The sequence below is a fragment of the Aedes aegypti genome, chromosome 3 (assembly GCF_002204515.2).
Source record: "Aedes aegypti strain LVP_AGWG chromosome 3, AaegL5.0 Primary Assembly, whole genome shotgun sequence".
In the NCBI taxonomy this organism is placed as follows: domain Eukaryota; kingdom Metazoa; phylum Arthropoda; class Insecta; order Diptera; family Culicidae; genus Aedes; species Aedes aegypti.
This window is the reverse complement of record NC_035109.1, coordinates 215,654,301-215,670,794: the sequence shown is the minus strand read 5'-3', so window position 1 is coordinate 215,670,794 and position 16,494 is coordinate 215,654,301. Positions and strand designations below refer to the sequence as shown.

At 41.7% G+C, this 16,494-nt stretch overlaps 1 protein-coding gene across 3 annotated transcripts in view; it reads left to right on the top strand.

Moving 5' to 3' along the window:
- LOC5570041 overlaps positions 1-16,494 on the top strand; it is an 85,391-nt gene that overhangs the window by 38,740 nt on the left and 30,157 nt on the right. Inside the window, exon 1 of one of the 3 annotated variants that reach the window (XM_021854973.1) lies at positions 8,264-8,515. The exons of the other annotated variants lie outside the window; for them this stretch is intronic. Coding sequence (XP_021710665.1) covers positions 8,498-8,515 — 18 coding nt within the window. The 5' untranslated portion in view covers positions 8,264-8,497. Of the gene's footprint in view, positions 1-8,263; positions 8,516-16,494 lie in introns of those variants that run through there. 3 annotated transcript variants of the gene reach the window in all.

Sequence of the window (16,494 nt, the reverse complement as noted above, 5' to 3'; positions counted from 1 at the left end):
CAGCACCGACAGCTTTCATGCTACTTCCGGCATACCACAAGGAAGTCACCTGGTGATTTTCTTGCTTTATTTCAATGACGGATGATTTGAAATTGTTCTTACGAATACGCTCAACTGCTGATTGTTTGTACCTGTAACAACAACTTGACTTGTTTGCCAGCTGGTGCTCTCTAAATGGTATGATAGTGAATCCAACAAAGTGCTCCATGATTCCCTTATAGTTTGCTCGGGACGAGTCTCGAACGTGTGGATCACATCAAAGACCTAGGTGTTTTCCTTGATTCACAGTTATCATTCAAACAACATATTTCGTATAAGGTCAGTAAAGCTTCGACAACTCTCGGTTTCATCTTCAGAATCGCCAAGAATTTCTCAGATGTTTACAGACTGAAATCGCTTTATTGCTCTCTTGTGCGCTCCACGCTGGAATACGGCGCTGCGGTTTGGAGCCCCGCTTACAACAATGGAGCGGAAAGGATCGAATCTGTCCAACGAAGATTTCTTCGATTCGCACTTCGCAAGTTACCGTGGAGAGATCCGTTTCGCCTGCCGAGCTACGAAAGTCGTTGTCAGCTAATAGACTTGAACCTTCTTCGCTGTAGAAGGGATGTCATAAGAGCTTTGACTATTGCGGATGTGTTGCAGGGACGTTGCACAGTCGATGCGACTGTGGAACTATTCTGGAACAAATTAATTTGAACGTCCGACCACGCTCGCTTCACAAAAACATCATGCTAAGACTGCTTCTATTTCGTACAAATTAAGGACTTCACGGTGCTCTTAGTGGACTACAGCGAGTTTTCAACAGAGTATCTTCATTGTTTGATTTCAACATTACCCTTCTTCTTCTTCTTCTTCTTCTTTCTTCTGTGCGAGCCATCACTCGACTTAAAGTAGGGCCAGTCAAGTTGACTATATGTCCTGTTTCTCCAAAGACGGGTTCCGTAATTGGCGTTACAAGTCCAGCTCACACTTTTTAACGAAATCTACCATTTCCTTATACAGTTCCATATTTTTCGTTTCAAACATTTCTGCTAAACTTCTATATGCACATACGTAGCTATATCCAGCTCTAACGTTGTTGTATCGTGGGCAGAACAGAATCGAATGTTCTGCAGTTTCCTCCTCTTCACACAGATCACAATCACCATCTTCCACTACACTGAAATAAGCGTTGCAGTAATGAGAACCATGAACGTGTTTTTAAATTTACTATCCCAACCACGATTGAGCTATCATGAACGCTTTTTATTTGCGTTTTGTTCCCTCTCAATCCAACCGCGTCGATAGCCGAGCGGCTAGCGTTCGCGCTTGGCAATCGCCAGATCCTCGGTTCGATTCTGGTCTGCTGCAAGTTTTTAACCATGATATAGTAATTTTTACTATACAAATGGTGACATGGTAAAATTGAATGCACAAAATATTCTAAATAAATGCGAATTTAGTCTGCACAAATCAAGTGGCGTTGTGTATTTAATTTAACCCTCTGATATAGTATTTTCAACCGCAACGCTGTTCTCAGTGTATCTTCATTCTGGCTAACCAGTTTTTCGCATAATTATGTCCAGTCATGTCATCATGTTCAGTAGCCGTATGTCCTGGCCTTTGAAGTCTTACCCATAATAACATGGCTTATCATATAGCTGTTGCTGTAGATCAAAGAATCTCTTTCCTTTCTCGCGTAAGTATTCTTGATACCACCATTGTGCCGCTTGCGTCGTTTGTTCTCGGATCTGCCTCATTACATCTTTTGCGAATAGTTAATGTTCCATCACAGATGTTTGGTTTAAGCCTTCCTTCGCTAACTGGTCTGCAATTTCATTTCCAATCACACCTACATGACTGGGAATCCATTGGAATGTGGTTCGCCATTTCCGAGTTGTTTCCAATATGTAGGCTATGACTGTCTCTGCTGCATTCGACTCCATTGCGTCTGCCAACATGAAACATGCTGTCATAGAATCCGTATAAATGACGTAGTGTTGCAGTTGTCCTTCTTCTACAAACTGCATGGCCACACTCAACGCGTTCAGCTCCGCCGCTGTAATACTAACATCTCCTTCCAGCCGAAAAGATCGCCTGATGTCAAAATCTTCGATAAAGATTCCTATTCCGCTTGTTTCTCCTGATTTTGAAGCGTCCGTGAAAATTCTTCCACGGCCATGATAATTCTCATTCATAACCGCTAGCGCTGATTGCTTCATTTTTACCGGTGGTAGGTTTATTTTCTTATGTCCTACCATTCCTTCTAGTGTCAAGTTTATCTCAACTGTGTTCGATACCTGGTTCTCCGTATTTAACTTCTCCACAACCATTATTTTGTCAAACAGTTCCTTGTTTTTGAAATATATCCTCTCCACGTAGGAGAACTTAACTTCACTTCCGTCCTCGATTGCTTCCATGTTTCTTAGTTGTTCTACTATCACGTTGTTTCTCTCGAAACATCGTTCGGCACCGAATACGACAACAATATCCGTTCCAACGTTTCCGTCTGCACGGCGTTAAAAGCATTCGATAGATCAATGCAGATCATCGCAGATACAAATCCTTGACGCTTGTTGGCCTTGATGAGATTCACCACGTAGGTGAGGCAAGTGTTTGTAGACGAATGTTTTCGGAATCCAAAGGAGGTTCGAGGTAATATACTGCGCGTTTCAACGAATTCTTGTAACCTATCCAATACATCAACATTACCCGAGAGACGCTTCGTCGAAGATTTTCATTGTTTTTCTCTGAACGAGATAATTAGTCTAAGTGTTTAGTTTATGTTTTATTGCCTGACTATTTAATATTTGTTTTTAAATTCATTCTTATTGTTTTGACGTCACTGTACTTTGTTGTTAATGTTTGCATATACATATATTTTAAGACATCATTGGGGCTACTACTTGCCTGTTGATGTAGTATAAACAAATAAACAAATTAGGTACAATTCAATAACATATATTCAAAATTCAGAATTTTCATATTAAATACTGTAAGGACTTATTTGACTTAATCGATCTCCTCTGGCTAAAAATTTCGCCAAAACTCATTTCCGCAATGTTTCTAGCTTACGATGAAAAAGGTGAATCAGTTTTTTTTTGTAATAATGCAAAGAGAGCAACGAAAATCAATTTGTCACAAAAGCTACGCAACGATCACTTAAACTTCTGATTTGTCTACAAGGCACTCGAAAATACTTAATTTTTATGCTTCAAATCACAAATTATTGCACTATGCTTTCCTCGGCAATCACTTTATATTACGGGAGTAGGTTGTCAGAAAACCATATTCAATTGCGGTGTATTTTTTCTTCACAATTTAAATTCATAGAAAAAATCGAACACAACTAATTAATTTATTGGAATTAGGCAACAAAGCATGCATTGGTAATAATTGAGCCAGTCAATTCTTTTCTTATCTAAAGATATACCGAGAAACATATAAAATACACGTCTTCCAATAGTTTAACTATTTTGGCAACACTCCTGTTGTTCTACCAGGCAATCAGAGGATGATATATTTGTGTCAAATCACAAGTGAGTTGATTTGCAAAGGGTCTATTCTGATTTTCTCATACACTGAGAATAATATGAAGGTAAAAAAAATTACTAACATGGTTTGGATTTTAATTCGAATTTTGCTGATCGAACACCTCGAACACAAATTCGGAGAGTGGTATTCATAGGAGAACTGGGGGTAAAATAAACACCCTTAGCAATTCTCATGGTTTCTTGCGTATAAAGTTTTCAGATTCTTTTTCAATTGCTCAGAATTGAAGAAGGATTTTTATGCAATGTAACAAGTTGAAATATTGTGATAAAAATAGAATTTTATCAACATTGTTATAATTTTGAAATTTTTTTTCCACAGAGTCAATGTTCCAAACATGTGGGTAAAATGAACATGTAACGGGGGTAATATGAACATATACTTGGTTGGGGGTAAAATGAACATACAATGGGGGTAATGTGAACTGGGGGTAAAATGAACACTATTTAAAATGAGCTGGTTGCAGCATGATTCTCGGCATCTGGTACATGATCAATGCATATCTCACAGACATTCCGGAATCGATGGAACATTTAGCCGCGACAATTTGGATGGCTGTTCATGTCTGTCTTTGTATTTTCTCCGGAAAAACTCTCGGCACTGAAATAAAATCCGGCAGTATTCGCCCTGCCATGGTGTTCATAATACCCCCATCTCGAGTGAGGACTAGAGGACCGTGTGTCTTTCTTTTTCTTCAGGATCAGGAGTGGATAAAAAAAAATAAAAATAAAAATATTGCGGCGCTAATTTTAAATCCACATCCAGCGGCGGCAGTAACGCGCAGACAATATTAGGTGTCGACCAGTGTAGACGCGTCATACAAAGCGACGCGAAAATCCTTTGGAGTTTGACATTTCATTATCAATAATTTGTTATTCCTTCCCGTGCAATTTTCGTTTCGCACCGCAATTCGCGTCTACCCTGGCCGCGTCCTTACGCGCATGTGCGGCGGTACTATGTGACGAGTAGCGGGCATGCATGTAACCCATTCAAACGTAACTCTGAAATTCAAGTAATCCGATAATCGCGTTCCGTGGATTTTTATTGCAGTGCACAATATTATGAATCAATCAACCATGGCGTCATGCTGCAACTTCTTTGTTGGATTCGCACCTGCTGCAAGTTTATAACCATGACATTGCAATTTTTACAGCCGAAATGCTGCCATTGTGACATTGAATATAAAAAATATTTGATAAAATAAATGAAAACGAATTTAGACACCGTCCATTTACGACGAAACGCTAAAATGTACAATTTTCGGCCATTCAACCCAAAATTTACCGAAAAATTATCAATACATTAACTAGTTTTTGCACAGTTTTGGATTGCCGAAAAGAACATTTTTAGTTGCCGACAATAGTAATTGCACACTTAAAATAAATCGCTGTAGGATAGAAGCACCGGTTTTGGCCAGCCTAAGAGAAAATGTCAGTTAAAATTATATGGGAGGCCGTATTTATACTACAAATATGTCAAATGCAAGCTTTCAATCCATATTATATATACAAAATATCGAAACTGAACTAAAACCATTTTTTCGCGTTAAAAATTCCGTTGGTTAATATAGGCCACCAGAACCGGTTTCGGCCAGAGATTTAATTTCGGTTTCCAAATTGGCCAATCGCAACGATTTCTTCTGAGAGTGGCCAAATTAGGAGTGCCTTGGCCAAATTAGGTATATGGGAAATAAAATTATAAGGACAATTAATTGTTTTTCCTATGTTTTGGATCAATTTGGACAAGCAAATGAATGTAGTTTTATCATGTGAACATGATCTACTGAACACTAAAGGTTTTATACTGATTGGCTATGTAAAACGCTGTATAATCCACTATGGGGCCTTCCTTAGCCGAGTGGTAAGAGTCCGCGGCTACAAAGCAAAACCATGCTGAAGGTGTCTGGGTTCGATTCCCGGTCGGTCCAGGATCGTTTCGTAATAGAAATTTCCTTGACTTCCCTGGGCATAAAGTATAATCGTACCTGCCTCACGATATACGAATGCGAAAATGGCAACTTAGGCAAAGAAAGCTCTTAGTTAATAACTATGGAAGTGATCATAAGAACACTAAGCTGAATATCCGACTCTGTCCCAGTGGGAACGTTAATGCCACGAAGAAGAGAAGAATCCACTATGGCTACAATTGGCGTATGGCCAAAACTGGTGCTTCTACCCTTTCCTGTGAAGTAAATCACCGAAATTGAACTGTAAACAACAAATATACTGGTTTTCCAGTGAAATCTACTATTTCACCGACAAAATCCGTGAAACAAACCATTTTGCTGTAACCCTGTTAAATACTAACGAACAGTTCGGTAACAGCATTATTTTCCGAACTACTGTGAAATCGTGTGACAGTCGCTCTGGCAGGCATGAGCTTCCTTTTGTTTCAGTTTTTGCACACCACTAACAAGCAGTGAAAGCTGGCTTAGTGGTAACAAGCCTACTTCCTGATCGGTAGGTCGGGAGTTCGATCCCCGCTCTGAACCATTTTCTTGTTTTTCTTTATGATTTTGTTCAAAGATTTTACAGATTGTTCGGTGATTTTTCACCGAAGCTTCAGATGGTGAGATTACGGTGAAGTTTCACCGTAATCCGTTTTTTTTTTAAATGTGTGCATTGCCGATAAAAGAACAAGTGCCTCGTGACTTTGGTGAGGAAAAATAGATGACTCAGAAAACAAAATAGTGTTTTGTGTATAATAACCAATAAGTGCTCAAGTGTATTTCAGGTGTATCCTGCTAATTGTTGTGCTTTATTGTTGTATATAATTGCCTTCTTAAAAATTCAGCTGCTTAGACTACCGAGAATATTTAAGTTCTCCTACGTGTTTGCATTAAAAAACTGGTAAACTGTGACAAACATATTATGGAATGCCTTCAATTAATAAACCACTCTACGATAAAGCTAGTAACTCCAAATCTTGCATAACTTGTGATCTCGCCCTAAAAGCCATTGGTAACCGAGAGGGTAGGTGCTGTTACTTTCACGCGATTCACAACCGCCTGCCTGCAAAGTTTCATTTATAAAATGGACAATGAGCCGTTTTACGAAGCAGGTGAAATGACATTTTCACCTGGGATTTTTCAATCATCGTCGTCGGTTTTCGCGATGATGATAGTTGATGACTGTGCGCATTTCTAGCGTAGCTTTTCATCCAGGCGAAAACCTAAATGAAGAAAAATTATTAACACATTTCTGATCACAAGTGCTTTTTTATGTGCAATATGGGTAACGAAGAGGTAGCTGATACAATAACTAGGTGTAATGTTGCAGCAAAGACAGTAACGAACATTTTTGGATCTCATTTTTGTCATCCATGTCCTCGTTTGGTAAGATGAGGCGTTGTTGAAAATTACGTTGGATTTAATCCCAGGTCTCCTGTCAATCGACGCCGTTGCGGCGATCAGCTGTCCCGAAACGTCTCGTAAAATGACTCATAAGCTGCTCCGAAGTTACAACGCTAAATTCAATGGTCTAATCGTTCTTAATGAATCGCACGAGATCGACGAAATGAAACACTGTGCACCATCCCTCCGTTCACGGATGTTCACGCGTCCCGCTCGAGGTGTATTCAATTTGACTCGTTTCCATAGGCAATAAAAAATAAAACATCGGCGAACAGAAGAGTGTTGCCACATGTTTGCTTGTACATTCGTATCTTTCCACTAGGCAGCGAACGACTCGAGTGGTCGTCGTACCGTTAGCCATCAGTGTGAGGTTTCTTGCTTATTCTTGATGAGTTTATGACATTTGATCCTTCCCTCGCCTCTTTGTATGCACTTACATTCTTACAAATCGATCTTTAGATAGACATAGGAAAAACTTGTAACCCTTCGCTGTATGTATTCACCAATTCATTTCTAAGTGATTAATTATACTGCGCACTAAAGTAGCCCTACTATCGCTGCCGAAATTGTGCTTCTAAATTTGATCAACTTCAATAAGATTTGAAGATTATCCAAAATAACTACATTATTTAATCATGTTCAATCGCGTTAAATCTTGTACTCGCATGCGTTTTTGATAATATTTTACTCGTGGCCTTGTGACGACTATCGTCACATACAACGAAAACCTACTACAGACATAAAATCAACTTATCACAGTTTCATGTTATTTCGTCGAACCATACCGAGCGAGCCCGAACACCACCCGAGCCGAATGCTGCTTCGTTCCAGTCGTTCGGTTGTCGCTCGTTTGGTGCTGCGGTGTACAGCTGCACAGAGTGCTGTACTTTTTTCAGTATTAATCAAGCCATCGTGCTGTGCACAGATGTTTGCTTGAGGAGAATTTTATTAGCAGTAGGAAATGTAAGTGATAGGCTAGTGTTGAAAATTTTGTGGCTTTGCCTTGGTTGCAACAGAGATTTTTGATTAAGATAGCTGTTTATTAGTCACTGTTCCTCGCCGTTCATTCATTCGGTTGGAATATGAATGGTGCTATTTAATCTGTTTATTTTTCAGCTGCTCTGGAATATTCGAGAACATTTTATTCATAGAGGCAAACGGATAATGACGACGTTGTGATGAAATTGTGGCCTACTTCGCAGTAGAAAAGTGAAAAATGCTCGGGTGTGGCAGACGTGGTGTTGTTGTGTTAGTGTGTGCATCCGGTTAATGTATCGTTGAAAAAAAACGACGAATCTAAATGGCAGCGCACGCTTCGCTGTACAGTTTGTAGCAAAGCTTTGTTCGTAGCTTGAGTCATAGGAATATTTCGATTTTCAACGCTTGGCAGTTATATTTTCAGTGAAGCTTTGTTCGCGTGTGGCTAAAATGAATCGAATGAAATTGAGGCGTGGATTTGAGCCGAAACATTAGGAATCGAATGTTTTTTGTCATTGAGTAAAGGAATATATCGAAGAATATTCAGTCGTGAACGAAAAGCATAAAAGTGATTTTTGATGGATTTGCACCCCATTATTAGAAACGAGCTGAAATAACGTATCCGAGTTTTAAATGTGTGAAAGTTTCAATGTAAGCATAGTAATTTAATTTGATTGATCATAACTTGAATTCGATGAATAATTTTTAAATAAAATTTTGAAGTTGTGTTTTGAATAACTAAAAGTAACCTTTTGTGCTTTGATTGTTGGTTTTTAATTCGTTTCAGGATCGGAAAATTTCTGAGCTGCAGTGAATCAGGATTTTTCATATTCTAGTTTGCAGAGAGCAACCGTCATATCAACACTCGTTATCTAGCATTGGAAAAGATCAAACATTTTTGTTTGAAAAAAAAAAAAATGATATCACAGATTTTAGCAGACGAAAATTTTGACAAATTTGAATTAGGCGATAATGTTATTGTAAAAAGTGTTTTTTTGGAAATGGTGGGTTTCGGAAGTCATTTTTTCGCTTGACGTATTTAACGAACACTTCCGCATGAGTGTTTCTACAGTTGAAACTCTTATTACATTCTGTTGATTTGATTGCATAAAATATCGAAGGACACAGACCGAAAGGTCAATACAATCACGTCTTCTTCTTCTTCTCTATGACATTACGTATTTACTGGGACAGAGCCTGCTTCTCAGCTTAGTTTTCTTATGAGTACTTCCACAGTTATTAACTGAGAGCTTTCTTTGCCAAAGTTGCCCTTTTCGCATTCGTATATCGTGTGGCTGGTACGATTATACTCTATACCCAGGAAAGTCAAGGAAATTTCCATTACGAAAATATCCTGGACCGACCGGGAATCGAGCCCAGACACCTTCAGCATGGCTTTGCTTTGTACCCGTGGACTATAACCACTCGGCTAAGGAGTCCCCAATCACGTCTATATCCCTCGTATTTTGTTGATGCTTGCTTTTGTTTTGAATAATAAAGTACTGGAACTTCAACCCCTCTACTAGCAGAGAGCATCGTATTTTCACCACGAAAAAAAAAAATAAATCTTGATACCTCATTTTGTTTTTCCATACTTTTGTACCATTTGTTTTACAAGTTTTCAAATCTGTTTCAGTATCTGCATCGATTTCAATTATTGGTCATCTAGATCCAGAGATATTCCGATATTCCTTCGCGTAGCCAAAGCTCACGTAAATAACTCAGGCTACAGATTTTTTTTACAGTTTGTTGTGAAAGAATGAAACAAATTGGCGCAACCCTTTTTGAGTAATGAGCATTTATGTTTCTGGTGTCACTCCGACCGTAGAAAGCTCTTGAAAACTTAAAAAAAAACATCATGTTATAATTTTTAGATTTCTTGGAGACAACTTAACCGATTTGTATGATTTTTTTCAGAGAAGCTACTTATCACCTGATATTGTATAGCTAACTTTTTTTTTTTGATAAATTGACTAAACACAAAATGACGGCTAAAGCAATTTAAAAAAGTTTCGGTCCCCAAGGAATATCGGAATATCTTCAAAACGAGACGACTAATGGTCAATATCAATACAGATTCCAAAACTAGAAAAGTTTTTTGAAATTAAAAAAAAAATGCAAAAATTGAGAGAAATAAAAAAATTATCACGATTTGAATATTTTATTCTGCTATATAGCAGACACCTTCAGCATGGCATTGCTTTGTAGCCGCAGACTCTAACCACTCGGCTATGGAAGGCCCCTCTGAAAATCAATATTAAAATTAGAAAATTTGGGTCTTTCTAAATTATGTGGAGGAAAATGTCATTGTTGCGACGCAAGTGTTCATCGATACACCCCCCGACGTCGTTGACGTTCCGCGGGTCATTGTGTGAGACAAGAAGTCAAATTTGAACTCTCTGTCAAATAAGGATGATTACTTATTATTGGCAAATCATTGTTTTGGATGGAGCAAGCTTTATCAAGTGAATTAACTTCTTATAATATTTGTACTTAAGCTAATTGTTAAATTGAATTACAGGCAACTGTGCAACTAAAAAACATTAAATAATTATTGTATACCCAGGAAAATTGTTATCTTAACTGAGTAAGGAACCGATTGTGAGTATTGCCTATTATCTTATAATTGAATTGAAGCCTAACCAATAAACTATTAACAGCTTTGAGCTTATCACATCGGGAACAAAGGTGGATTTGCTTCAAGGAACTCCGAAAAGTTTCACCCCGTAACATTCTCAAAGAATCGTTACCAAGATGCAGCGATCATTCGTTCGACAGACTCGGTCCAAAACCCGAGCAACTCAAGAAGCAGCTAGAGCCAACTCCCCGTCCTGCAGTCATGCGGATAGTGCTGTTCCAGATAGAGTAGAACGAGTCAGCTTCGAGCCTTCGGTAATTGACCTCGAGCACGGGAATGACACGGATTGCGCGGAATGTAGGCGACCAAACAACGTCGAGCCTTATATGGTCCAATGTGGAAACTGCAAATGTTGGTATCATTTATCGTGCGCGAATATGGACGTAGCTACAGTGCAATCGAGAGAATTCGTTTGTGCAAGATGTTTGCCGAAAGTGCCTGCACCTCCTGCTCCATCTACGGCTGGACGATCCAGCATTTCGAGCTCGCGGAGAGCCCAGATCGCCCGAGAACTCCAACAACTCGAGGACGAACGGTGCTTGCGAGAAAAAGTGGAGGAAGAAAGGCTGCTGAAGGAAAAGTTGCTAGTGGAGAAGGCAATGAATGAGAAACTTGAACGTGAGAAGGAATACTTGGCCCGGAAACACGAATTGCTTCGCCAGCAGGATGAAGATGCGGCGAGCGTAAGAAGCGGTCGAAGTCAGGCAAGCAGTCGGCAAAAGGTGGAAGCGTGGTTCAAGCAACAACTAATGTCGGAAGACTCACCATCGGATGGACCGAATAAACGGAGCAAATTTCCGGACCAAACTACAGGACCTGTCGGTTCGTCCACTCCTGTGGAAATCAGTAAAACCATCGATGTGGATCTCTCGCGAGCCCCGCGTTGCGCTAAGGAAAATGTTGATTCAATTCCTAGAACTACTGATAGTATTTCTATCGGGGATAGTTCGAAAATCGATGATGACGGTAATCAGCGAAATGTGCAACAGCAGTTGAACCCTGGGAAGCATTCCGATGTATCGAATCTAGCGCTGGTAGATATACGACGTTACGACAGAATTTTAGAAGAGGACAATCCTACGAATCCTGATATCGCCCAGATTTCGAAACCATCGGACGCAGGCATGCTACCGAGGATAGTTCCTAAGCTGATTAGGAATCCTCTACCGTACACAATTTGGCAGCGTGAAACAAAAGAGATACGGGAGCAGCATGCCCGTGAACAGCAATATTCGGATAAGCGTGAAGACTTGCAGCAAAGGGAGCAACGTGAGAGAGAATTGTTTCAGCTTCTGAGACAATCAGAGGAACAACGTGAGCAGGACAGACAGCGGCTCCAGGAAATTGAAGCCATTCTGAAGCGGCAGCATGACATCGATTTGCAGCATCAGAAAGAAAATGATATACGGAGGAAACGCGAATTGGACCTGATCAACCGACTGAAGCTTTTCGAGCAGCAGTATGCCCAGGAGAAAGCGATGCGTGACGAGGAGAAGCAAAAATATCTTGCAACGGAACAGCAGCTAACTGAGCAGTTGGAGTTCATGCGACTCGGTTATGGGCAGATATCAACGTCGGGACAGCATACGAATTCCCCAGTGAGCGAACACCAAGACTTGGCCGTGAGTAACAACCCTTTGACGGCGACGGTAAGTGAGTCACAATTCGATCGAATGAAACCAAATCAGATGTACCAAGAAAATCCGAACAGAGCAACATCTAGATCGGGTATCGATAGCCATTATAAGAGAGTAGGGACACCCACTACACCTATTGTAACTCCAAAGATAGGGCCTCCCTTTGATTCCTTAGAGCAATCACATTTCGTAAATAATGCTCCGGCGAATATGAATCTCTTTGAACCTATCCACCCCCTACCGTTGGCCCAGGGTCCTACACCTCATCAGTTAGCGGCAAGACAAGTTATTTCAAGGGAGCTTCCAGTGTTTGCTGGAGATCCCATAGAATGGCCGCTTTTCATCAGTAGCTATAATCACTCTACTGAGGCATGTGGCTACTCTAATTCGGAAAATTTGTTACGTCTTCAACGGTCTTTGAAAGGTGCCGCCAAGGAAGCCGTTAGCAGTTTTCTCCTGCATCCATCCACCGTACCGGACGTCCTGTCTACACTTCAGACATTGTATGGTAGACCAGAGCAGATCGTTCATAATCTGATCGCTAAAGTGCGTAGCACATCGGCGCCCAAGGCGGAAAAACTGGAGACGCTAATTCAGTTTGGTTTGGCAGTACAAAATTTGTGTGGGCATCTGAAGGCTGTAGGAATGGAGAACCATCTTTCCAACCCCATTCTGCTACAGGAGCTTGTAGATAAGCTACCAGCTAACATCAAATTCAGCTGGGCGCTACACCAAGAAAATCTCGAGATTGTCGATTTGAACACATTTAGCGAATATATGAAGAAAGTTACCACAGCTACCAGCGGCGTAACTAACTTTTGCGTTCTTACTTCTGCGACAAAACCTGCGAAGGAGGAGAGAAGCAGAGCAAAGGATAAAGCGTTCATAAATGCGCATGCTACACATGAGCAGAATAACACTAAGCAACTGAACATTCCATCTGGTGTTTCACGAGAACAGTACAAGCATGCCAAAGGTAAAGGAGAAGAAGCAATTAAAAAATGCCCTGTTTGCAACAGTCACGACCACACGGCTGCAAACTGTGCGGGTTTTAAAAGACTTTCGATCGACGGTCGATGGAACTACGTCAAGGAGAACAAGCTGTGTCGTCGATGTCTCATTTGCCACACGCGTTGGCCATGCGAAGGCGAGGTTTGCGGGATTAATGACTGCCAGAAACGTCATCATCGTCTACTGCACTATGAGCCCACTAAGAAACAGACCGTGAATACCACCAATGCCACTGTCACTATCCATCGTCAACCAGTATCGTCGACATTATTCAAGATCTTGCCGGTGACGCTTCACGGGAAGAATGGTGTAGTGAACACTTACGCCTTCCTAGACGATGGTTCTTCTGCGACACTGGTTGAACAGACGATCGCGAATGAGCTGGGAGTAACCGGGAGAGCGCACTCTTTGTGTATTCACTGGACAAGTGGTATAAATAAGAAAATCGCCACTACAGAACTGCAGACACTGAGCATCTCGGAGCCCGGTAGTCAAAAACGCTTCAACCTATCGGAAGTGTACACCGTAGAAAACCTTGGCCTTCCAGAGCAAACTTTAAATTACGAATCGCTGTCAGAAGAACATGGACATCTACGCCATTTGCCCATCAAGAGTTTCCAGAAGGCTGTTCCTGGGCTGCTAATCGGGTTGAGCAATTCGCATCTTCTAACCACGACGAAGCTTCGAGAAGGGAAAGATCAGGAACCAATCGCTGCGAAAACTCGTATCGGGTGGGTGATATGTGGCCGTGTACGAGGGGGAGAAGCGAATTTCCAACATCGACAAATGCATTTATGCACGGATACGTCTGATCGCGATCTCCAAGATTACGTGTGTGAGTTTTTCTCAGTAGAAAGTCTAGGCGTGTCCGTTGCTCCCCATTTGGAGGGCAAAGAAGAACAACGAGCTCGTCAGATCCTCGAGGAGACAACAGTTCGAACGGCAAGTGGAAGGTTTGAGACCGGTCTACTCTGGAAACAAGACTCTTTTGAATTTCCAGACAGTAGACCAATGGCTGAGCGACGCTTCAGATGTCTTGAGAAAAGATTAGAGAGTAATCCGGAACTTTACGACAGTATGCGGCAACAGGTAGCCGACTATGAATCCAAAGGCTACATCCACGAAGTCACGAAAGAGGAGATGTCGGAGTTTGATCCACGACGAACTTGGTATCTTCCATTAGGAATCGTGCTGAACCCAAACAAACCTGGGAAGGTACGAGTTATTTGGGATGCGGCAGCAAAAGTAGGTGGAGTGTCGTTAAACACGATGCTCCTTAAAGGTCCCGATCTGCTGACTCCACAGCTATCCGTTGTATTCAAGTTTCGTGAACGGGAGGTTGCATTTTCTGGTGATATTCAGGAAATGTTCCTGCAAGTCAGAATTAGAAAGCAAGATAGAAGTGCACTGTTATTCGTTTACCGGAATTCATCAAGAAAGCCGATGGTGACAATGGCGTCTGACGTCGCCATATTTGGAGCAACTTGTTCACCCGCGCAGTCTCAGTACGTAAAAAACCTAAATGCTGCTGAGAATGAACAACATTATCCAAGAGCAGCCGAAGCGATCCAGAAAAAACATTATGTCGACGACTATCTCGATAGCGTCGACACGGAAGAAGAAGCCGTCAATTTGGCATTGGAGGTAGCGGCGATACATCAGAAAGCCGGTTTCCGCATACGGAACTGGGTATCGAATAGATCGTCAGTCCTAGAAGCAATCGGCGAAGTTAGTCCAGCTACAGTGAAGGACTTCGCTATGAACAGCCAGAGCGGGTTCGAACGAGTACTTGGGATATCATGGATACCAAGTGAGGATTTTTTCTACTTCACCCTCAGACTACACGGTGACCTTGAAACACTAGTAGACAGCGAGATCGTGCCGACAAAACGGAAGATGCTTAGCTTCATAATGAAAATCTATGATCCTTTGGGCCTAGTCGGTTCTCTAGTAATCCAAGGAAAAATCTTGCTGCAAGATGTTTGGAGAGCCAATGTAGATTGGGATGAGTCGATAACCGAAGAACTGTTCGTGCGATGGAAATTGTGGCTGCAGATTTTGAAAGAGATGGACAACATCAAAATTCCACGAGGATACTTTCCAGGATACGATCCAGCGTGCTATGAAGACCTTGAGCTCCACATTTTCGTGGATGCGAGTGCGCAGGCATACTGCTCAGTAGCATACTTTCGAGTTCGAGATCGAGGACAAGTACGATGTGCTTTAGTAGCTTCCAAAACGAAGGTAGCTCCACTGCAACTAGTATCGGTCCCTCGGATAGAATTGCAGGCAGCAGTAATTGGAGCACGACTACGCAGGACAATTGAAGAAGGCCATTCCATCGAGATCAAACGTACGTACCTTTGGAGCGACTCTAGTACTGTTATTTCGTGGATAAAGTCAGATGCGCGTCGATATCGGCAGTATGTTGCCTTCAGAGTCAACGAGATACTGAGCCTATCAAGTACCGAGGAGTGGCGTTGGTTGGGAACAAAAATCAATGTTGCTGATGAAGCTACAAAGTGGGGAAAAGGTCCCAACTGCAAGCCTGACAGCCGCTGGATGCGAGGACCTGCCTTTCTGTACGAGGAAGAGAGCGAATGGCCAAGAGATAAGTTCGCTGTGGCTGATGAACCTTTGGAAGAGCTGCGACCAGCATACGTTTGTAGCCACTTTCTGTCGGTTCCAATGATCGATGTGCTACGATTCTCCAAATACGAGCGACTGTTGCGGAGTATGGCATATGTCTACCGGTTCAGCGAGAAGCTTTTGCACCAAACTAGAAGCGAACACTACGATGATAGCGGAAACATTAGCTGCGAAGATTTGCGGAATGCAGAAATGGGTCTATGGCGGATCGCGCAGTCAGATAGTTATCCAGATGAAGTAGCAACGCTAAAACGCAATGTGCAATTGGCACCAGACGATCGACAACCATTAAGCCGGAGCAGTCCGCTAGCGAATCTACCTCCTGTATTAGACGAGCATGGAGTGATGCGAGTAGATGCACGACTTGCAGCCGTGGATTATGTGAATCATGATACTAAATTCCCAATAATTCTGCCTAAGGGACATCCGATCACAAATCTGTTACTTGATTGGTATCACCGTAAATTTCGTCACGGCAACAATGAGACTATCGTAAACGAAATTCGCCAACGATTCTACGTTCCGAAACTTAGGCTACAGATCCGAACTGTAGCTAAACGTTGCCAGTGGTGTCGAGTGTATAAGGCAACGCCTGCAGATCCAAAGATGAGTGAACTACCTCGGTTCCGTACAACACCTTTTCTTCGGCCCTTTACATTTGTGGGTATCGACTACTTTGGGCCCTACCTTGTAAA